Source organism: Somniosus microcephalus, chromosome 15, assembly GCF_052327205.1.
Source record: "Somniosus microcephalus isolate GS21.2 chromosome 15, FLI_Smic_1.0, whole genome shotgun sequence".
Classification (NCBI taxonomy): domain Eukaryota; kingdom Metazoa; phylum Chordata; class Chondrichthyes; order Squaliformes; family Somniosidae; genus Somniosus; species Somniosus microcephalus.
This window is the reverse complement of record NC_141001.1, coordinates 100,919,162-100,943,662: the sequence shown is the minus strand read 5'-3', so window position 1 is coordinate 100,943,662 and position 24,501 is coordinate 100,919,162. Positions and strand designations below refer to the sequence as shown.

The 24,501-nt window shown below is 43.6% G+C and overlaps 1 protein-coding gene across 1 annotated transcript in view; it reads right to left on the bottom strand.

Moving 5' to 3' along the window:
• e2f8 (E2F transcription factor 8) overlaps nt 1-24,238 on the bottom strand; it is a 41,098-nt gene extending 16,860 nt beyond the window's left edge. Inside the window, exons 1-10 of the mRNA XM_086008167.1 lie at nt 24,011-24,238; nt 20,388-20,498; nt 17,298-17,576; nt 16,956-17,112; nt 15,479-15,787; nt 11,339-11,500; nt 7,691-7,828; nt 7,348-7,560; nt 5,978-6,062; nt 5,044-5,614 (exon numbers count right to left, since the gene is read on the bottom strand). Of these exons, the coding sequence (XP_085864293.1) occupies nt 5,044-5,614; nt 5,978-6,062; nt 7,348-7,560; nt 7,691-7,828; nt 11,339-11,500; nt 15,479-15,787; nt 16,956-17,112; nt 17,298-17,576; nt 20,388-20,489 (2,016 nt within the window). The 5' untranslated portion in view covers nt 20,490-20,498; nt 24,011-24,238. The remainder of the gene's footprint in view (nt 1-5,043; nt 5,615-5,977; nt 6,063-7,347; nt 7,561-7,690; nt 7,829-11,338; nt 11,501-15,478; nt 15,788-16,955; nt 17,113-17,297; nt 17,577-20,387; nt 20,499-24,010) is intronic.
• Between the last annotated feature and the right edge of the window lie 263 nt (nt 24,239-24,501).

The window sequence follows — 24,501 nt, the reverse complement described above, 5'->3', positions numbered from 1 at the left end:
ATTCTCTACCCAAAAGGGCTGTGGATGCTGAGTCGTTGAGTATATTCAAAGCTGAGATCGATAGATTTTTGGACTCCTGGAGAATCAAGGGATATGGGGTTCGGGCGGGAAAGTGGAATTGAGGTCGAAGATCAGCCATGATCTTATTGAATAGGCTTGAAGGGCCCTATGGCCTACTCCTGCTCCTAATTTTTATCTTCTAAGATCCATGATAGATAATTATTTTATCAGGGTCTTAAAAGCACAACTGTGCAGATGACAGAAATCTAATTTGCAAGGCCCTGCAGCATTGTAAAATATTTGAAAAAAAATAACCAACCATTAGTAATTAAAGAAATGCTACAACACATCATTCATTAAAATGAATGAGTCCGGCCTGTAACTCAAATTACTTTTAAAACTCTTTGGCTTGAGAAGTTTAAGTTTTAGAAAGGTGTAACCTGCTGTCTAATGGGTCTAGCAAGTTTATCCAGCAAGTCTCTGAGCAACAGTAGGATAGCTAAACTCAGCAAGGGTTGCTTTAGAGGACACTACATTTGCTGAGGGAACTGGAGCTTCAGTTTCCATTAACTATGCCATGATCACGGCTTGAAATATGAACATAGATGTCAGGGGAGGACAGGGTTAGGCTCAGCTATGAAACTACTGCAGTCAAATAGCCTACTTAAGACTCATTCTTCAACAACAGTGAATTCTTGAGGCTGACCAACAGGATGTCAGCACATTTGGGAAGGATACATGTTGGAAAATAAACAGCACTGAACTACAGGCACAGATGGTAATTTATATTGGACCACTGTACTGTATGAATAATAATTTAATTATTTAAGAATTTCAGTCGGCAAATATTTGGGTAAATTTTCAACAAACATTAATATTCATCATCTCACTAAAATTAAATTTGAAAGCCAGGTTTTACAATGCAAATTCAGCACAACCTGAACCAAGGTCTTTCAGTAGCATCAGTGAGTTGTGGATCCCATATTAATATTCCATGTGTACAAGTGAACAGAGATACTCATCAACAATAGTTGAGCTTTCCAGCATCTTGCCCTCTCTCATAATTCAGGGGACATCTCGAAAGGCAGCCTTTAACCCAGGCGAATTTCCAAGTACAGGAAACTCTTTGGTATCCGGCACCGACAGGACCAGGATGGTGCCGGTTGATTAAAAATTCCGGATGATGGAGAGGGTTATCTACCGAGGCTATTTTTAACAAACAAAAATAAAAAAATCAAGAAATGTGCAGTATACAGTAATTGGCGGATCAGAAGAGACTACCGGCAGCGCGGGAGAGTCAGACTCCTATTACAGGGATATTGAGGTGTTCCGACTTCCGACAGCGCCAAGAAGCCGAGTAGTGGCAGTTTGGAGAACTACCCCCACTGACTAACTCAGCCACCGCGGGAGACTCGGACTCGGCAACATTGCCGGTTATTGAGGTGTTGTTTTCGGAGTGAGAATTTTGCCGGTTAATAGAGAATTCCGGATATTTAGTTGCCGTTTAAACGAGAGTTTCCTGCATAATATTTGCAGCATGTTCCAACTGAGCTAGATTAATTTGGCCATCGAAATGACCATAAATCAAGGGGCTTGCTCGTTGAGACATTCATTTTCTTGGCATTAGTTAATAGGCGAGTATCAGTGAATCACTCGTCAATAAAACACCTTAAGTTGTGATAGGTTACCAGAGAACTGCTTCAACAATTTGGAGAAGTCATCTGCAACAACATTATTTGCATACATTTGACGACATTTACGAAGGCCGCCACAAATGCAAAATGGACTAAGTGCAGAACGGAGACATCAGGGCCTAGAAATTGGTCTTGGGCGGTATCGGACTGGCCGCACGTTATACACAGCGTGGATATTCAGTTCCATTGACTGCGACCGGTCCGATACTGCCCGTTTCGCCCCACCACCCGAGACGAATTTCTAGGCCCAGACCTTTAGTGCTCACACACCAGTTTGTTAAAATCCCATGACTGCTCGTTATTTTAAACAGGCAAGACTGGAACCAAATCTGAGGAGAGGCGTCTGCACACAATCAAACTTTGTCACAGAAGAGAGTTTGTGCATTTCCTGTAGAGTAGTTTCGTCTAACTGTTAGGAGACCAACTAAGTATTTCAACGGCAAATGACAATTATTTATAGTGAATTTTAGTGTTCAGAAGAATGTCAGACTTTTCCACTTTTAGCTTCCAGAGTTAGCAATAAACAATCCAAGATCAGCTGCAAAATAAAGTTCTCCAAGTTAAACCTTAAATCCAAACTATTGTAAAATAAAGCACCCGACTACTGCACCAGCATGACATTTGCTACACCAACCATCTTTTTTGGTCAGACAGGGGTCCACACATGGAAACAAACTACTGAGAAATACAAGCAGATAGTCTTTGTCTGGCTGCTATGGAGTGCACATACTCCCTCCATAAAAGGAACACACAAGGCCGAGCCTAGTAGAGGATTTTCACGTAGGTTGGCAGGAACCAGTGCTTAGGACCCCCCCCCCCCCCCCCATCCAAGACAAAGCAGCCCGCTTGATTGGCACCCCATCCACCACCGAAACATTCACTCCCTCCACCACCGGTGCACCGTGGCTGCAGTGTGTACCATCTACAAGATGCACTGCAGCAACTCGCCAAGGCACCGCCCAAACCTGCAACCTCTACCACCTAGAAGGACAAGGGCAGCAAGCACATGGGAACACCACCACCTCCAAGTCACACACCATCCTGACTTGAAAATTTAACGCCATTCCTCCATCGTCGCTGGGTCAAAATCCTGGAACTCCCTCCCTAACAGCGCTGTGGGAGTACCTTCACCACACGGACTGCAGTGGTTCAAGAAGGCGGCTCACCACCACCTTCTCAAGGGCAACTAGGGAGGGGCAATAAATGCTGGCCTTGCCAGCGACGCCCACATCCCAGGAACGAAAAAAAAAATCTGGAGTGCAGTGTCGTGGCAACAATTCCAGCTCTTCAAAATAGGTCAACCCTTCAAAGTTTTATTACCAAGCTAGGCTAGCTGGCCAATATCAGTGCCCTAGAATAGTACAAACCTGCTTGGTTGCATACACAAGGAACTAATTGAGTCTTTCACATGTAATCACAGTAGGCAGTGGGAAACTTGTCACCTCATCAGTCTGAGCTAACCTAACAAATTGACAAATTTGCTCGAATTCTTTGAGGACGTAACATACAGGGTGGATAAAGGGGAACCAGTGGATGTAGTGTATTTGGTCTTCCAAAAGGCATTTGACAAGGTGCCACACAAAAGATTACTGCACAAGATAAAAAATCACAGGATTGGGGGTAATATACTGGCATGGGTGGAAGATTGGCTATCTAACAGAAAACAAAGAGTTGGGATAAATGGTTCGTTCTCGGGCTGGCAATCAGTAACTAGTGGTGTTCCGCAGGGGTCAGTGCTGGGACCCCAACTCTTTACAATCTATATTAACGATTTGGAGGAGGGGACCGAGTGCAACATATCCAAGTTTGCCGACGATACAAAGATGGGAGGGAAAGCAGTGAGCGAGGAGGACATAAAAAACCTGCAAAAGGACATAGACAGGCTAAGTGAGTGGGCAGAGATTTGGCAGATGCAATATAATGTTGGAAAGTGGGAGGTTATGCACTTTGGCAGAAAAAATCAAAGAGCAAGTTATTATCTAAATGGAGAGAAACTGCAAAGTGCTACAGTACAAAGGGATCTGGGGGTCCTGGTGCATGAAACACAAAAAGTTAGTATGCAGGTGCAGCAGGTGATCAGGAAGGCCAATGGAATCTTGGCTTTTATTGCAAGGGGGATGGAATATAAAAACAGGGAAGTCTTGCTGCAGTTATACAGGGTATTGGTGAGGCCACACCTGGAATACTGCGTGCAGTTTTGGTTTCCATATTTAAGAAAAGATATACTTGCTCTCGAGGCGGTTCAGAGAAGGTTCACTCGGTTGATTCCAGAGATGAGGGGGTTGACGTATGAGGAAAGGTTGAGTAGGTTGGGCCTCTACTCATTGGAATTCAGAAGAATGAGAGGCGATCTTATCGAAACATATAAGATTGTGAGGGGGCTTGATCGGGTGGATGCGGTGAGGATGTTTCCACTGATGGGTGAGACTAGAACTAGGGGGCATAATCTTAGAATAAGGGGCTGCCCTTTCAAAACTGAGATGAGGAGAAACTTCTTCACTCAGAGGGTAGTAAATCTATGGAATTTGCTACCCCAGAGAGCTGTGGAAGCTGCAACATTAAATAGATTTAAAACGGAGATAGACGGTTTCCTAGCAGATAAGGGAATTAGGGGTTATGGGGAGAGGGCAGGGAAGTGGACGTGAGTCTAGGTTCGGATCAGCCATGATCCTATTGAATGGCGGAGCAGGCCCGAGGGGCTGTATGGCCTACTCCTGCTCCTTATGTTCTTATGTTAACATGGAGGAAAGGAAAATGGGCTAAAGCACTCTGGCACCTACTTCCCTTTTTGGAAAACAGCTTAAATAATTAAACTCATAGAATTATCCAGTGGGCCATACTTGAAAGTGTGCTTGTTTTGTGGTGAGGTGGCAACAAAGAGGGAGGAAGAAAGACGACCAGGCTTGGTTATGTTGATCTCAGGAACAGCACCTCCAATACCTTGCTTAAGTCACCATTATTCACATAAGCCCTGAACAGTGAATGTTGGCAGACTATTTTTAGTGTGGAGGGATATCCTAGGCAAGCACTATACTATCCTCAACCACTGTTCACTTTCTGGCAGGAACACCAGAATAATGATCAGGAATCTAGCCTGCAACCCGCATCCCAACAGATCCGGAGGTTAATTTACATGCCTCGGTGCCACCTAGGCAACTTGTCACAGGCCAGGGATCGAGCCAGAACCAGGCTGGTCTGCATGATGCTCAATACACTTTGCAATTTCCATTTGCAAGAGACAGAACCAGACAACAGTTAAATGACCATTACTCTCAGCAGTTATTGAAAATAAAATCATCATGAATAGGTCATTTGAGAAACTGACAGTTAAGCACTTTCATCAATTTACCCGTAATGAATCAGCATCCTTTGTTGGCTGCCTCTCGGATTTATTTGCTTCTTCTTTGAAGTTTTTGGAACGGCAAACTTCACTAAGCTCACGTGCGGAGGGTTGCTTCAGGCACCAGTCAGGGACAGCGTCACGTTTGGCTGCTTTGCTATTTTGGTCTTCGTTATCTGGTTCTGGCGCATCAGCACACGTTTCAGCAGTCCGTTTATTGGTGTGGTTCCTCGACTTTGAATCACTTGGACTTGCAATTTGTCTTTCAGTGGCAAAGGATATAGACTGTACTGTAAAGCCAGAGGGGTGCGCAGTCAGGTTTCTTGGCTGTGCAGGTTGGAAATAAATTGTGTAAGATCCACCAGAGTGGCTTTGAGGTAACATCACTGGTAAAACAGAAGAATACTGTCCGTGCACCAAAGGAAACACCCCGAGAGGCTGAAATGTTGATTTAACCGGAGGGAATGCTGCGGAATTAACTCCAGTACATAGTGCTGCTTCTACAAGTCCAGGGGGGTTATCAAGTTTTGACTTCTCTTGTGAGGAAGATGGGTTTGTCGGCGAAGTTGTGGCATTCATGCTGAGGGGGCGGGGAAGAAAAAACTTAAATCAGAACATTTTTTTTTAAATTGGCTGTTGCATAACATTTAAAATATTATACCAAGTAAATGAGCTATCTTTCAGTAACATTGACTATATTGTTCCACTTATACTTTTAGGCAATACAGTATTGATATACGGAGGACTCGGTTTCTTTTAGAGTTTTAAAATGGGCACAATTCAAATGAAATTTGATTACAAGTGAGACTTAAGATTTGTGAACTATTTCTTGTATAAATACTTGCATTAGTAGGTTAAAAAAAAAATTGGACAAAATTCTCTCTGTATATAGTATTTGAAAATCCAGTCAGGGATGCGAGAGTGTTGAATTTCTGGCACTTACTTGGATTGTGCCTCCAGTTGAAGTTTACAGATTGTAGCAAGCTGGTCCATTTTACTTGGATATAATCCAGGTTTGGCTGAATCACCTTTTATGGAGAAAAAAAAGAAGAATATTTTCAGCCATCTGCAAATCCTTATGATTAAATTACACCAGCATGATGCTCAACAGTGTACATTTATTAGCAGAATGGAGATCCACTAGTTACCATCTCTTCTTGGTGGGTTGGGGGAGGAAGTTGGAAGAAAAAGGAGGACAATACCACCAGAAAGGTGCTTAACTATCAACACAGTATTTTAGTCACCCCTTTTCAGTATCTCTCCCGCCTGCCCCCCCCCCGCCGTTAAATAAAGCACCGTAGGAATGGTACAGCTCTGCAAAGACCTACATTTATATAGTGCTTTTCATATGCTCAGGATTTCCTAAATCTAACCCTGTCCAGCTGAATATTAATGATCCCAAAACTCCACATAACCAAACCAGTTTTTGCCAAGTACAGGAAACTTTTTTTTAAATCCGGCACCGACGGGACCAACGTGGTGCTGGTTCATCAAAAATTCTGGATAACCAAAAGCTATAGTAAAAGATACGAGAGCTGAGAGCTCCGTATAAAGCAACAAACCCTGTTGCTGAGCAACAGGTTCAGAACAATGGCCACAAGTTCCAAGCGTCTCTGTAGCTTAGCAACAGCTGCAGCCACACCCTTGCACAGCAACAGATGGAGGAAGGCAAGTAGAATATGAAGTAAAACTTACCTAAACCTACTCCTGAATTTTGCCGGTTAACCGAGATTTCCGGTTATTTAGGTGCCGGTAAATTGAAAGTTTCCTGTAGGTTGGTGTAATTGTGCTGTATTCCAGACACGAAAAAATAAAGTTTCTGTGCAGCCATTTCCTGCAACAGACTTGTTAGAAATGACACCTCCCCATTTTGTTGAATTTCACATGGGCAGTCATAACTGTTAATAGTTAACCCAAAAGTGCTTTTATTTTTGGGAACGTAGCACAGGAAATTCATCAATGTAGATGAACCTCCTGTCCATTTTTACATCACTTTCTTTCACTAAAGCAAAATAACTACGGCCCGATCATCAAAACTTGATTGAACACATTCATTAAAAGCTCGACACAAAGAAATGTAGACACTGATATCATGCGATTGAGCACACAAAACTAGAGTAGCCCTTTCATTAAATTATCACCGGTTAGGTTTAATTTGGTACTTGTTGAACTCATTGGGCACAAATATGTTTTGTAGGACAAGAACAGGTAGACGACAAAACTAATGGTGCCAGTTTAAAAATACCTTTAAGAATTTAACAAGAAATTGGGATGAGTAGTTACATATTAAATTCGTTATTTTGTTATACATACTGTAGATTTTCCCAACTGGGCTGCTAGGTGCGGAGCTGATCTTCCTCTGATCATTCTCCATGTTCTGTAATAAGTGGTTCAAAGATGCATGCCGAGTGAAGCCTTGCTTGGTGGTCGAGGCAGGGAAGAGATTTTTGGCAAATGCTTCTTTTGAAATCTTGGGTAATGCAGTACTAGGTACAGCTGAGGTAGTCAGTGTAATAGGTTTTACATCTGCAACAATAGCAGTTTCATTATTAATAATCAAAGCTTAATTAATTAATTGTACAAATTGTCTCTGCAGAAAACAGGTAAAATCCTAAGAACCACAGAAATATAATTTTAGCAAAAAACAATTGCGTACCATTTAGGTCTGGGAATGCCTCCAGTCCTATCCATTTAAATGCTGGCTTCCGTCCTCTCAGCTCTGTTACATGCACTTTCTTTATAAGTTCAAGGCTGGTGAGAACATTAGCTATATCGTAGAGTCGTCTTATTTTCGCTGCAAAATATAAGTTAATTATATTAGCAGATAGTGAAAACGTTATTTTTCAGAAATCCCCATGTGTTACAAGAATGGAGTGCTGATAAAGTTTACATATTTGGGTCTTTTCCACATATCGATAATAGGAAGTATTCATTACCTGCCTCCCTCATAGGACAATACAATAAGAAGGGAGTTATTCCCAAGATCTCAGCACAACTTAAATCAAAGACCTATGCATCAACAAGGGCTGTATGGCACATAGCTATTGCGAGTAGTGAATAGATAGCAATGGGTCATGTACGATCTGGCACACAAGATCTGCTCAGTGTGATTTGCTTAGTAAAATCAAAAGTCCACATTTTATTTATAGTTGCAACTGACTCAGAATCTAGAAAAACAAGTTCACACATCACCACATTCGGTAAAGATTACCTGCTCCTCTACTAACAACACAGGGACACTCCAATGTTAGTTACTGCAAGTAAACTTGAGAACCAGTAACTATTATCCTGGAACATGACATCACTAACAATTGTCCAAAATCTCAAAACCTGATCCTATGCGCCATTCACTATGTCCTGCAGGGGCTCTTTGTCCAAAGATTTGATATACTAGCTTAATACATACCTTTCATCGAAGTACGTGTCGTCCTCCATCTCTCTCTCTAGCTCCACATAGCCAAGTTATAATAGTACACAACAATCACAGCTCTGCTACACATACTAGTTTTAGGTTTTAGAATATTTAGGTTTTAGAATATTTAAAGATAAAGGACAGCAGGAGTTTGGGTATGGACATAATGGGGCAGAAATTCAGGCAGGAGAGGCTGCGCGTGCGCATCAAACTTGCGTTTTTTTTGCAGGTTTTCCCAGGAGGGTAAGTCTGCAGAAGTTACACATTTAAAAAGCAGGCGTAAGGCCAGCTTTTTACAAGGTAAGTGGTGAATTAATTAAAATTAAAACATTTTTCCACAGGTTTATTATTTTTAAATACTTTAAAGAAAGTTAAGTTTATTTTTAGCCCTGTTAGAAAGTAAAATTATTTTTTTCAAAAATTTAAATTATTGTTTAAAATAGTTATTTCATGTAATTTATAGTTTATTTAAAAAATGTGATTTAAAAAAATTTATTTGAAGATGTAGTGATGTTTTGGGGCTGTAGTATTTCTAAGTTTTGACAGCACTTCCTGTCAAGCTTATGAATGGAGCATTCCCTGCTCAGATTGGTTCCCCATGGCCCACGGGACGCATCGAACTAACTGCGCTCCTGGGATACACAAGCACTGCGCGCTGGCAGCTGGAGGAGGCCCAGGATCGGAATCCCATGCGGGCCCACAGCTCAACGGCCGGCGCGCTAGGTAAGTGCAGGTCGGGGCTTGCACCCGCGGGAAGCCCCCGACCCGAATTTCTGGGCCATGATCTCCAATCATGGTGCTTCACTTATGGGCTGGTTGGTGAGTTTGTACAGTAAATGAACGATACAAACTAGAAAGATCACAGGTTCAGTCCCTGGTCTATTCAAGTTGGTGAATCTCCGACATGACAGTCGTTGAGGTACCACAATCAGTCTCAGTTAGACAAAGTCTTAGAATCAGAATAGTACAGCACAGAAGGAGGCCATTCAGCCCATCAAGTCTGCGCCAGCTCTTTCGAAGAGCAATCCAGTTAATCCCACTCTTTCCCTATATTCCTGCAATTTTTCCTCCATCAAGCATTTATCCAATTCCCTTTTGAAGACTACTATTGAATCGGTATCCACCACCCGATCAGGCATTACATTCGAAATCCTAACCACTTGTTATGTAAAAATGTTTTTTCTCGTGTCACCTCTGGTTCTTTTGCCAATCACCTTAAATCCGTGCCCTCTGGTTATCAACCCTTCAGCCACTGGAAACAGTTTCTCTGTTCTATGGTCAGGTGTGCACATACATTCTCGAATGGAAAACAGACTTGGAATTGTTGGATCGTCAGGATAAAAGGCTTTATAATTTGGGTATTATGACTACAATAATCTAGTTAATCCAAGATCACAGCAGCTCACTCAAAGCAAGATTTCAAATGGCAAATGTCACAACATTAACACTCGTTAATGGTCTGCTATTCTTGTTGGACCCTCAGCAGCTTATCCAGCGAGCAGGTTTGATGTTTGGTCAGCGCTGAGTTAATTGATCTAATAGGACAACTGAAACAGCATTATAATTGGTCTGGATTAGGGAGGGGAAAGAGAGGGGAAAAAATGATATGCAAATGATAAATCAGGCTGATCGGTGGTTCCCGCCACAGTCAAATAGCTTGCCAACACTTACGAACACATATCAAATAATGACTGGTGGGAGGAGATGCTGGAGGGCGCCTGGGATTTGTGAGCTTGTACCTCAAAGAGTCAAGGTCTTCAGGAGATGAGGAAAAAGCTTGGCATCAAAAATTGGCGGGAAATTTTTACAAAGCGATTTCCTTCAATATACAACTTAATATCCACCTCCTTTGGCACCTTGATAGAGTATTTGAGGTCAACCTTATGCAATGCTCACCATCGAGCTATTGTCTTAGAACACAACAGAAAAGGTGGAGGAAGATAAAGATATTCAAGTTAGTCACAAAAAACCGCAACATCTTTTCAGCCTTCCAAAGTAAAATGTCTTACTGTTGGAAGTGGAGAAGAATTGAATCAGAGAAAGTTTTTTTTTACACACAAACCACTGTTGCATGCCCCCTGATGGCAAACTGAAGAGTGGCAGTTTGAGGTTAATAAGGCCTCAAAAAAAGCAAACCAAGCACTAGGATTTATTTTTTTAGAGGCATAGAATTGAAAAGTAGAGGAAGTTATGCTAAACCTGTATCGAACCTTGGTTAGGCCACACTTGGGAGTACTGCGCACAGTTCTGGTCGCCATTTTATAAACAGGATATAGAGGCACTGGAGAGGGTGCAAAAAAGATTTACAAGGATGATACCAGAAATGTGAGGTTATACCTATCAGGAAAGGATGAACAGGTTGGGTCTCTTTTCTCTTGAAAAGAGAAAGCCTAATAGAGGTCTTCAACGTTATGAAAGGTTTTGATAGAGTAGACACAGACAGCGTTTCCACTTGTGGGGAAACAGCAAAACTAGAGGCCATCAATGTAAAAGATAGTCACCAAGGAATCAAATAGGAAATTCAGAAGAAATGTTTTTACCTAGAGAGTGGAACTTGCACTACAGGGAGCAGTTGAGGCAAATCGTACAGCTAGAGAAGCATATGAGGGAGAAGGGAATAAAGGGTTATGCTGATAGATTTAGATGAGGAAAGACGGGAGGAGGCTCGAGTGGAGCATAAACGCCGGCATGGACTGGTTGGGCCGAATGGCCTGTTTCTGTGCTGTTATACACCATGTAATCCCATGCAGGGGAATTACAAGTCTATATAAGAATAAATGAAGAATTCATACTTTCACTGAAATAAGTGTTACAGGTTGTCATGTGATCATTTTTGTTGCTATAGTAATTGAAATGCACAGTTTAAAACAATATATAAAGCACTTCACTTACTCTTAAACTTGCTGTGATCCAGATCCACCTTCTGGTCATCACCAATTAGGATTTTAGCAGCAGTGTCAAGACTAACCACTCGGGGCTTCGATACCAGGAACAACATGACAAATTTCTGACTCATTACTCTCAGGGATTTGTCTTTCCGCCCATTTACTGAGGCTGCAGATGGAAAAATAAATTTTAATTGTAATTTGGAAAACTGAAAAGAACTTGCTCTGCATAAATGGATGGCCCCAAATTCTACACTCCCGATTTGATACTTAGTCACTGAATCACAGTAACCAAATATAATATTTCTGGCCATCGGTGACACTAGTTCTTAAAGTTTTCCATATTTTTCCCACCGCAATTTAAAGTAGAATCATACAGCACAGGAGGCCAATTCGGCCATCATGCCTGTGAAAGAGCTATCTACTGTAATTAGTCCTACTCCCCTTGCTCTTTCCCCATTGCCCTGCATTTTTTCTCTGAAGTATATAACCAATTCCCTTTTGAAAATTTCTATTGAATCTGCATCCACCACCATTTCAGGCAGTGCATTCCAGATCATAACGACTCACTGAGTTTATAAAACGCTGTGTAAAAAAAAACTCTCATCTCCTCTGGTTCTTTTGCCAATTATCTTAAATCTGGTTACTGACCCTCCTGCCAGTTTTTCCTTATTTACTCGATCAAAACCCTTCGCAAAAAAGAGTAAAAATTACTAGTAACGTTGCTATAATCTTCATTTTGAAATATTATTGGCCAAGTCACATAAACCTGTTTCTAATGGAGACAAATTGCCACACAACCTTGTTGCAGATAGTTGCTAAGGAACTCCAGCTGTGCATCTTTTAAAAGGAGACAGCAACTGCAGCAAAATACACTTAGTTCCAACTGGAAATGAGGACCAATTGGTGGGTTGGGGGGGTGGAAAAAGAGAAAGAGAGAGAGAGAGAGGCAAATGGCTTTCAGTATTTTATCTGGCAGCCTGTCTTAGTGGTAGCACACTCCTCTCAGAGTCAAAGGACTGGGGGTTCAAGTCGCACTTCAGGACTGGAGGACAAAATCTAGGCCAATACTTCATTACAGTATCAAGGGAGTTCTGCATCATGGAAGTGTCATCGTTTAACTGAGACTTTAACCGAGACCCTATCTGCCCGTTTAGGTGGACGCAAAAAGAATCGCATAGTGTCATTTGAAGAACAGAGTCCAAGTGTTCTGGCCAACATTCATCCTTCAACTAAAATGGTCAATTAACTTGTTTGCAGTTTGTGGGACCTTGTGTATAAATTGGCTGCTGTGTCTGGAGTGAAGTATTTTTTAAGGAATTGAGAAGGGGCGGAACGAAATGGCAGAAGCAGTCAAATATTTATGCAGCCACTTCTTCGGACTGTAAATTTATGGAATAAATCTTATCAAAAGTAGAGAATTAACAGAATAATCTGCCTAGGTCAAAGCCATGGACCTACACAAACAAGTTTGGTGGACTGAATGACCCTTTCTCATGTCTAATCATAAAACTGAACACAATAGGTAATCACTGCCACAAAAAGAGAAAAAAATACATAAATGTTTACAAAAAAATGCCCAAAATAGAGAATGCCATGAAGTTCTAGACAGCAGCTCCACTAGGAGTCAGCAGCAGCGGAGGCAGAGAATAAAGAGAGCGGGACCCGAGGATAGCACGGACCTGAAAGGAGTTGGCAGCAGTACAAACCCAGCGGATTCCAAAAGAACAGCAAAAAACAAGGAATGACGTCACAGAACAGCAGGTAGGTGATTGGTGGGTAAGTGTTAGCGAGGGGGGGAGGGGGGAGTGCTAACTTATCTAGATATAAACTAATTAATATAACTGTAAATAATGGTTTGAATTAAGACTTTAACTAAGAGAGCGAGAGAAGCGGCCGGAGATAAAGGTAGGCCCAACTTTTAAGACTCTTAGGGGGAGAAATTCGGTATCGCCCCGTTTGGGGAGCAATTATCGGCTGGGCGCAAAGTTTAGCGCCTGGCACTAATTATCGCCTCCAACTGCAAACTTGGCTTCTATCGCCACTGGAAGTGATTGGAGCGCTAAATCAGGCGCAACACACCTCTCTTAAGGCGCTAACACCAAGGAGCGAGGCGCTAATTCAGAGCGCTGGCGAAGCTCATGTGATGTCAGTCAGCAATGGAACACAGACACACTGGCGCTGGCCAGTTCTTAAAGAGGAGGGTCGATCTTGCTCTCCATCCACACCCTGCTCATTGCAGCCTTGAATCTCGGCCTGGAGAGACCTGTACATCAAATCTGCTGGAAAGAACAATGGAGAGGCCCAGGGAAAGAGCTCAGAGTGCAGCCCCCATAGTCTCTTCTAAATCGATGCAAGGAAGGTCAAATCAAAGTGAACCTGCAAAGTGCTGCTCAGTACCCAAAACTCCTTCACACAGCGTTGAATCTCTCCAGAAGTATCTCTCTCTCAATGCGTGGTGCAAAAATGTCACCGACAAAAAAAGGCAGGAAGCGGCCGTCTTTAAATAGCGCTCCCCCAGTCCCTTCCTGACTGCAAAACGCTCCAATCAACCGGTTGTTCCTAGCGGCAGGTGGTAGGGTAGGGGGCGCCACTCAATATCCGGTCCAGGGCGCTATAAGCTCGACTGACGTCACGATCTGCGGGCGCAGGAGATCGTGGTGGTAGTGTTTAGCGCCGCCGCAAAATATCTGGTCAATTTCACGAGCGGCGCAAACATCGCCACGCCCGGGTGCTATTTGCTTTGCGCCCCATTAGCGCCAGCTTAGGGCGCTAAGCAACCGAGTTTTTCCCCCCTTAGCTTTAAGTTTATTTCTGTAAGTTAGTTAATAGTCAAATAAATAGAGGCATGGAAGGGCATCTCAGTCTTGTGGAATGCACATCTTGTACCATGTGGGAACTCCAGGACACGTCCAGTGTCCTGGACAACCACGTGTGCAGGCAGTGTCATCGGCTGGAGGAGCTCGAGCTCCGGGTTTCGGAACTTGAGCAGCAGCTGGCGTCATTGCCGTGCATTCGTGAGGCTGAGAGCTACGTGGACAGCACATTTCAGGAGGTGGTCACCCTGCAGAGTAAGAGTGTGCAGGCAGAGAGAGGGAATGGGCGACCACCAGACAGGTAGTTCAGGAATCCCAAGTGCATCTCACTCTAACCAGTATTCAGTACTGAACACTGGTGAGGGCAATAGTTCTGCTGGGGAGTACAGGGTGGGGGGGTAGGTCAGAAAAGCAATAGTGGTGGGGGATTCGATAGTTAGGGGAACGGATAGGTGTTTCTGCAGCCGCAGGCGCGATTCCAGGATGGTATGTTGTCTCCCTGGTGCCAGAATCAAGGATGTCACTGAGTGGCTACAGAACATTGAGGGGGAAGGGTGAACAGCCAGAGGTGATACATTTCGGTAGGAAGAATGAAGAGGAAATATCAACTAAAGGGTACAATCCTAAATGGGGTAAATGAACAGAGAGACCTAGGGGTATATGTGCACAAATCGTTGAAGGTGGCAGGGCAGGTTGAGAAAGCAGTTAAAGCTTACGGGATCCTGGGCTTCATGAATAGATGTATAGAGTACAAAAGCGTGGAAATGATGATAAACCTGTATAAAAAACTGGTCCGACCTCAACTGGAGTATTGTGTCCAATTCTGGGCACCGCACTTTAGTAAGGATGTGAAGGCCTTATAGAGGGTGCAGAAAAGATTTACAAGAATGGTTCTAGGGATGAGGGACTTCAGTTATGTGGCTAGACTAGAGAAGCTGAGGTTGTTCTTCTTGGAGCAGAGAGGGTCGAGAGGAGATTTGATAGGTGTTCAAAATCATGATGTGTCTAGACAGAGTAGACAGAGAGAAACTGTTCCCATTGGCGGAAGGGTTGAGAACCAGAGGACACAGATTTAACGTGATTGGCAGAAAAACCAAAGGCGACATGAAGAAAAAACTTTTTTTACACAGCGAGTGGTCAGGATCTGGAATGCACTGCCTGAAAGGGTGGTGAGGCAGATTCAATTGTGGCTTTCAAAAGGGAATTGAATAAGTACCTGAAGGAAAGAGCCGGCATGGGCTCGAAGGGCCGAATAGCCTCCTCCTGTGCTGTAACCATTCTATGATTAACAACTGGTCCAACTACATCAACAAAGCATAACACTTGTATACCTGCTCTAAACTCCATTCCAGGGAGTTCCACAAAGTACATTTCCTTGGGCTTCACCTCACTGTTGCTGGCCGAATTTTGCTCACGTAGTGGCTCTTTTATATAGCTTTCATGCAATTCAAATCCTCTCTTCTTAATGTGCAACATCTGCTCTGCATATTTTTGATCTTCACCAACAAGCTTCAATGTTCCCAGTGTGTGAGTGAGATTGTGGCGGCCATGCCACGTGTACCGGTTCTTAGCAAGGCGACTGACCATATGCAAGCTTTCTAGAACATTCACAATATCGTAGATACGCCTACGTTCAACATCTATTGAAGGAGGAAGTACAATTCTGTTAAGTGATCAAGTATACAATTTCTGGCAGAAGATTCATACTTTGATCCTTCTACATTATATGCTTAAATTAAAAAAAAAAATTGAACATCAAGTTTCATAGATAATATTTGATGTAAGAAAACTACTAGGCACTTGGTCTAAGCATTAAACAAAGCTTTAATCAACTGTTTTACAACATGGAGGTCTAGTTGTGTCCTTCACTAGTTCCTGTTAAGAATGTCCTGCGCAAGCTGGGCCCGTGCCTGAGTATTTATACTCTCCCTGGACAGCGCCACCCGTAGGCCGCTCAGTATTATTTCATATAAGTCTTTCTTTCATGAATGACTGATTCATGTCAATATTTATATATTTTTAATTCAATTTTCTCTTCTGCATCTCAATTTACTCTCTTCTCCTGCGTATGGCAACTGATCCTGTGCACAGATCCAATGTTCTCAACAGCCCTCTGTTACATTGCCCAAATGGCCTTTATTCATATGCAAGTCCAAATAGTGAAGGTTGACCATTGAGACTGATCATGTTATTGTCCAGTATCCACACAGCACTCAGAAGTGGGAAGTCTAGTTATTTGTTAGTCTGTGTCCTTTCCTGGCCCAACATGATCAGGCCACAGAAAGGCATTTGAGTCAAGCTACACTCCTGCAGCTCTGTGCTTGTTATTTTTAAATAAAGCTATAATGTAGATACTACAAGCAATTGTAGGTACCTCAACATATCATGCCCAAGATCAACTAACACAGTAACTAGAAATCCAGTTGCCACGATACTTTGGGAACAAGAACACCACCAGGAAATTTGCATTGAATAAACAGGTATTTCAGTAGTGAAAGTCCCACTTGAGTAGAGATACATTTCTCTCTCCAAACACACAAGACTGAACATCTTGAAGTAAAATAAATTACAAAGCCAGGCCCAAATGTTCCAACAGACCACATGCAATTTCCATCTTTCGATTTCCGCAACTTAAGTCTTCTGTAGGAGGTCGACAACTATTGGTAATACAGTAATTCAAAGGAAAAATACTTTATATCAGAGACTAATCAAAACTAAATGTAGTAACTTTTCAGGCTCCGCTTAACATTGGGTCCTGTATCTCCATACAGCATATATACTTAGTATAAGATATGTGCGTCAACTCACTCAATTCTGCTGCTACTTCATCCAAGCATATATCGTTGTTCACTGCAGGATTGGGATAGTTAGGATACCGTGCCAAGAACCTATAGCACAACAAACCCAGACTCTTCTCTTTGCGACTTGGATGACATTTCTCAAATTCTTCCCCAGATAACTGGTCCTGAAATTCAAATACAAGCACATTTTACCATACTTTCTTGTCATTAAGAAATGGTAGGATAGTATTTATAATTTTATTTTTATAGTGTATTGTTTTCTAATCCTAATTTTACACTTTACAACTATCTATGTTACACAGTCCTGCTTATGGACTACAAAATTAACACTACTGAATAGTTACTGTACTTGTAAATTCTCATTTGCCTCTGTAGTATGGTCTTCATCCACAAGCAATTCCTTCTTCTTTTCCCTGCTCCTAATCTCCGGACTAGCAGCACTGATTAACATTTTCAAATTAGCGGTCGGGGTCCACGGCTCTCCAACAGGGTATTCCTGAAGCTTTGTTGGAGTGGTCATGGTTCCCAAGTCTGGCCGAATTCCACCCAATACTGAATGTGAGGTAGAGGACTGTTGCTTTAGTGGAGTCTTTGTGGCTCTTTTATGTGGTTCTAAAAATATATTTTCCTGTTTTGAAAGACACAAAAATCCAATTTTTATGGGGCCATGCATCAATTCCATCATCAGAGTGACTGCTGCCAAAGAACTGGAAGCTGCGCAGAAGCATTCTGCGTCTAAATGTTAAACTTTCATAAGCCGATAGAAACACCAATTCAACTTTTAATTTCTATTTTCTTCTCCTGATGCGGATCAGTTTGGCAGCATTGATCATCTTTCCCCACCCCCTCCCCTCCCTTCTCTCTCACCAATCTGTGGGATTTCCGACGAGAACAACTGAAAAAAAAAAATCACTGGAATTACACACGTGCAACTACATTATTTCATTGGCAGCAGTCTCGTCCTTCCATCATATTGTATAGAATTGATACTACAATTCACATTCATCTGGTGTGTTGTAAAGAAGCAATATGGTTTGTCAAATACTTTTAAATGATGGTAACCATTTAAAAAAAAAGGTACAGGAAACTTTGTGCTATCTGGCACTGACGGGACCGAGCTGTTGCCGTCCCATCAAAACTGCCGGACAAACCAGCGCTAATGTTGAAACATACGGAGATTTTGAGCTCCGTATCTGGCAACAAACCCTGTTGCTTGCTTCTAAACAGTCGGCCGTACCTTGCAAGCATCTCTGTAGCTTAGCAACAGCTTCAGCGAGACCTTGCAGAGCCTGACTGGTGAAAATAAAGCAACGAAAAGAAAAAAAACCTAACGAAACGGCTCCTGATTTTTGCCAGTGGCTCAAGCATTCCGGACAGTTAACCTCCGGATAAACCAAAGTTTCCTGTAGATATATCTGCCCCCACCAAAATAAATATAGAGTCTTCACCAAATACGTCATTGTTGCAATATTAAAAGGCCCCAGTTTGAAACTTGTCCTGTACTGACCAGCCAATCTCACCCAGAGAATCATACTATAATTAGCTTTAGCAATGCAAGGCTATGGGGAAAGAGCAGGAAAGTAGGTCTAATTGGATAGCTTTTTCAAAGAGCTGGTACAGGCACAATGGGCCAAATAGCCTCCTCCTGTGCTGTATTATTCTATTCTATGTCAAAATAGGGAGCAAAAATTTGTAATCCCCACTATTGTTGGTTATCTAATGATCACTGGAAGCACGTGTGTGCACAGATTGCATCGCAGCTATGGTGCTCTTATTAGGAATTAGCAATTAGGAAAGCAAATGGTGTTAGCCTTTATTAGAAACATAGAAGCTAGGAGCAGGAGTAGGCCATTCGGCCCCTCGAGCCTGCTCCGCCATTCAATGAGATCATGGCTGATCATCCAAACTCAGTACCTGCCTTCTCCCCATATCCCTTGATCCCTTTAGCCTTAAGAAATATACAGGAAACTTTCTGGTATCCGGCACTGACGGGACCGAGCTGGTGCCGTTAGATCAAAACTGCCATATAAACCAGCGGCAATGTTAAAACATACAGAGCTTTTCAGCTCCGTGTGAATCAACAAACCCTGTTGCTTAGCAACAGCTTCAAAATAGTCGGCTGCAGCTGCAAGCGTCTCTAGCTGAAGCTGTTGCTTAGCTACAGACCTTGCAAAGCCTGACTGGGAAATAAAAAAGCAACCAAAAGTAAAAAAAAAAAACTTATAGAAAACGGCTCCTGAATTTTGCCAGTAGATAGAGCTTTCCGGACTAAACGGAAGTTTCCTGTATCTAACTCCTTCTTGAATATATTTAATGAATTGGCCTCAACTGCCTTCTATGGTAGAGAATTCCACAGGTTCACCACTCTCTGGGTGAAGAAATTCCTCCTCATCTCAGTCCTAAATGGCTTACCCCTTATCTTTAGACTGTGGCCCCTGGTTCTGGACTCCCCCGCCATCAGGAACATCCTTCCTGCATCTAGTCTGTCTAGTCCTGTTAGAATTTTATAAGTTTCAATTATATTACAAAGGGATTGGAGTACAAGAGCAAAGAAGTCTTACTACAATTATATAGGGCCTTGGTGAGACCACACCTGGAGTACAGTTTTGGTCTCCTTACCCAAGGAAGAATATTTTTGCTTTAGAGGCAGTGCAATGAAGGTTCACTGGACTAATTCCTGGGATGAGGGGATTGACTCATTAGGAGAGATTGAGGAGACTAGGGCTATATTCCCTACAGTTTAGAAGAATGAGAGGTAATCTGATTGAAACACATAAAATTCTTAAAGGGCTTACAGGGTAGATGCTGAGAGGATGTTTCCTCTGCCCGGGTAGTCGAGAACTAGGGGGTGACAATCTCAGAATAAGGGGTCAGCCATTTAGGACTGAGATGAGGAGGAAATTTCTTCATTCAAAGGGCTGTGAATCTTTGGAATTCTGCAGCCATTCAGTTGTTGAGTATATTCAAGACAGACTAAGGGAATCAAGGGATATGGGGATAGTGCAGGAAGGTGGAGTTGAGGTAGAAGATCAGCCATGATCTTATTGAATGGCTGAGCAAGCTCGAAAGGCTGAATGGCCTACTCTTGCTCCTATTTCTTATGTGCTCTCATCCACACTTACATATCCAGCTCATACTGACCAGACTGGATAAGGATGAACCAGCATTGGGCTGCTGTCACCTGCAAAGTGGTTAAGATGTGCTGCTTCAAAAGTGACAAGTTTCACTGAAACAAGTGTAAAGAAGTTAACAGACATTGAGACCAGGTCTTCAGCTTCTCTACCTGTCACAGTAACTCTTGCCCCACGAGATCGTCAGCACTCGCAGTGCCAGAAGAGGGTTAAAGTCTGAGAAATGCCCACAACACCCAATACCTCAGCACATTAATTCCTCAACAAAGGGGGAATGGCCAAATTGATAGCAATTGCAGGCAACTCACTTTTTGGTCGATTTCTGTAACGTCATCTTCAGGTTTTCCATTTCTTTCAGCAGTATTGAAGCTTTCGCTCAGATTTTGCAGTTTTAAACAAAAGCTGGTCATCTTGTTTGTCTAAAAATCATGCCAGAAATAACAGTTAAGACTTTTTCCAAAGTTAAAGGATACTTTAATCCAAACATCTGACCCTATTTAAAATATGGATTTAGACAAAGCAATCTCCATCAAGGCCAAAAATGTGCTTAAAAAAAGAGGTAAATTAAAAAAAAATATTCTAAAATAAAAAATTAATAATCCACAGAAGTTTTATATATTTTAAGGAACGAAAGACTTGCATTTATATAGCGCCCATCATTACCTCAGGACAACCCAAAGCACTTTGCAGCCAATGAAATACTTTTGAAGTGTTGTAATGTAGGGAAGATGGCAGCCAATTTGCGCACAGTAAGCTCCCACAAACAGCAATGTGATAATGACCAGATAATTTGCTTTTGTTAGGTTGATTGGGGGATAAATATTGGCTAGGTCACCGGGGATAACTCCCCTGCTCTTCTTCGAAATAGTGCCATGCCATCTTTTACGTGCACCCGAGAGAGCAGACGGGGTCTCGGTTTAACCGAAAGATGGCACCTCCGACAGTGCAGAACTCCCTCAGCACTGCACTGGCGTGTCAGCCGAGATTTTAATGCTCAAGTCTCTGGAGTGAGATTTGAACCCACGACCTTTCGACCCGTGCCTTGGTTCAGAATGATAAAGAAAGACTTGCATTTATTTATACAGCGCCTTTCATGACCTCAGGACGTTCCAAAGCGCTGTACGGCCAATGAAGTACTTTTGAAGTGCAAGTCACTGTTGTAATGTAGGGAACGCGGCAGCCAATTTGCGCACAGCAAGCTCCCACAAACAGCAAAATGTGGTAATGGCCAGATAATCTCTTTTAGTGATGTTGGGCGTCAGGATAGATTTGTAAAAAACATTTTTTAAATTATATATGTAAAAATGTAGCTTTTACAATAAGGCGAATGACCATAATGCGAGGATGTCCAAGTGCTATCAGCCCCCTACCCACAGCACAATGATATATAGATGTGTGTGTGTCTCTTGGCGGGACCAGGTGAACTGGTCGGCCGGGGGTGGGCGGGTCAACTTAACTTGGAGGGGAGGCATGATTGGCATCGGGCGCAGCCAATCGCGGCCGCGTTACCCGGAGCAACGGCCCAAACACTGGGCGGAGCGGGACCAATGAGCGGGGAGAGGAGGCGGGACGGCCGCCAAGTTCGGTTGACTCCGATGGGGTAAGGTGAGGCTTCTTTTAAAAAAAAGGGAGTGTTTTTGAAATTGGCGCGTAAGCGGCAAAAAAAACCTCCCGCGCGCGGTTGGGCACATCGGACTAAAAACGAAGCGTCGAGGTTAAATACCGACTAAATAATAAATATATATAAAAATCTAAAAAAAAACCTCTCAATATTAATAGCGAGGAAGGACAGTTCGATGAATTAATACACAGACACATTCAAGAGATGGAGGGCGAGTCGGGCCGCGTCTCCTCCAAGACTTGGCGTCCGGTGGCTGTTTAAATAATGAAATCAAGCGCGTATTAGAAAAGCCGGCGGGGTGGCCGGTGCGGAGAAGCCGGCGGGCGAGCCGCTCGCAGGCGGCGGTTAGCGGGCTGGCTTTGAACGGCTTTTCCTGCGCGGGAGGGGACGGGACGGGAGGGCGAGCCGGCGGCTTCCACCCCGCGAGCCCGCCCGCCCGCGCCGTTGGGTTTGAAATTCCGGCCCGTGGCCCCCCGCTCCCTCCGAAGGAATTGTCCACAGTCTGAGCCCCGTGGGGAGAAAACCTCCTTCTTCACACACAGACACACCGCATTATAACATGATGGGCACCAACAGAAAGGCCTGTCACAGTGAGCAGGGCCCGGTGGAGGGGGTGGGGAGAGATGCCCGTGGGGTTAATTCTCATCTACTCCCCTACCCAGGGAGGGTTATTGGGGATTGAAAGGGGGAATTTAATGGAGATTGAGAGGGGGGGGGGGGCAATGGACGGGGATTGAGGGGGAGGGAGGGAATGAATGGGGATTGAGAGGGGCAATGGACGGGGATTGAGGGGGAGGGAGGGAATGAATGCGGATTGAGGGGGAGGGAGGGAATGAATAGGGATTGAGGGGGAGGGAGGAAATGAATAGGGATTGAGGGGGCAATGGACGGGGATTGAGGGGGAGGGAGGGAATGGACGGGGATTGAGGGGGAGAATGAACGGGGATTGAGGGAGAGAATGAACGGGGATTGAGGGAGAGAATGAACGGGGATTGAGGGAGAGAATGAACGGGGATTGAGGGAGAGAATGAACGGGGATTGAGGGGGGCAATGGATGGGGATTGAGGGAGAGAATGAACGGGGATTGAGGGAGAGAATGAACGGGGATTGAGGGGGGCAATGGATGGGGATTGAGGGAGCGAATGAACGGGGATTGAGGGGGCAATGGATGGGGATTGAGGGGGAGGGAGGGAATGAATGGGGATTGAGGGGGAGGGAGGGAATGAATAGGGATTGAGGGGGAGGGAGGGAATGAATAGGGATTGAGGGGGGCAATGGACGGGGATTGAGGGGGGCAATGGACGGGGATTGAGGGGGAGAATGAACGGGGATTGAGGGGGAGAATGAACGGGGATTGAGGGGGAGAATGAACGGGGATTGAGGGAGAGAATGAACGGGGATTGAGGGGGGCAATGGATGGGGATTGAGGGAGAGAATGAACGGGGATTGAGGGAGAGAATGAACGGGGATTGAGGGAGAGAATGGATGGGGATTGAGGGAGCGAATGAACGGGGATTGAGGGAGCGAATGAACGGGGATTGAGGGGGGCAATGGATGGGGATTGAGGGAGAGAATGAACGGGGATTGAGGGGGGGGATTAATGGGGATTGAGGGGTGGCAATAGGATGGCAGCAACCACTGTGACCTTCTATTTAAATATTTATTCATGCAGCCATGAGCCAGGGCTCAAAGTTGTGCAACTGTCACCAAAGGCAGAATCTCTCATAATACAATTCATCATTTACTGCAAAAAAGTGTTGTTCATCGTCCCCCCCTTAGTTGCTAACTTTCCCCTACTTATTGCTAGTACAAAAAGTAAGAAAGCTGGAAATCTGAAAGAGAAAATGCTGGAAATACTCAGGTCAGGCAGCATCTGTGGAGAGGGAAACAGAGTTAACGTTTCAGGTCGGTGACCAATTGTAGGCTGCTTTTATAATATTAATGTTAAGCTGCTATTATAAACGTGCTTAAAGATTCTGAATGACTCTTAAAGACTCTGAAATGGAAAACTATCGGTTATCAGGCTGCAGCAAGAGTTTGAGGACTGGACTAGGTGCCTGAACCAGAACTCCGGATCTCGTTCTGCCTGATCTTGGCCATGTATTGTCACCAACACTCAATGATCAGACAAATGTACAGTGTCTGCTATTAATGGAATTACAAAAGGTTATTTTAAATGCGAACGAGCCTCATAATAATGAAAGATATCTTCCCCCCAGATACATTAAGTGCGGTTTACCCGCCTTAATAAAATATAATCAAAGCCATTAAACAAAAGTTGTAATTTTTGTTGCTGTTGCAATATCTTACCCGAATAGGCTTTTTCTTTCAATCACTCATTGTGGTGTTGAGGGGGAAATCACAGAAAGCGAAGCAGCTCCATTGAACTGTTGTTATTTCTTTGTCATTAAACAGTCCAGTTAGTAATTTTTTAAAATAAAACACACACAAAATGTTGCTGTTTAAAGTTGCTTGGGAACTTCCTAGATCTGTAGCACTGAAACCTTGAATCTTTGCCCCGCTCCACCGCCGCTGCCATTTGACGGAAACCCGCCCCGCGCCGGTCCCGGCCCCGCCCCTTGGAAACTTCTCCGCCAATCAGGACAGGCGCACAAACTTTTTCCGGCCAATCCCAGAGCACCTGCAACTTTTTGGACAAGAGTGTGTAAAATTGGCGGGGGAAAGTGCGCGCAAAAAAGAGCCATTGGTTTAAACATCAGGTTAAGTAGCGGCAACCCCCCGCCGCCTTCTAGATACGTGCATCCGCAGTATTGTGCGTTTGTACATGCACATCGTCATCG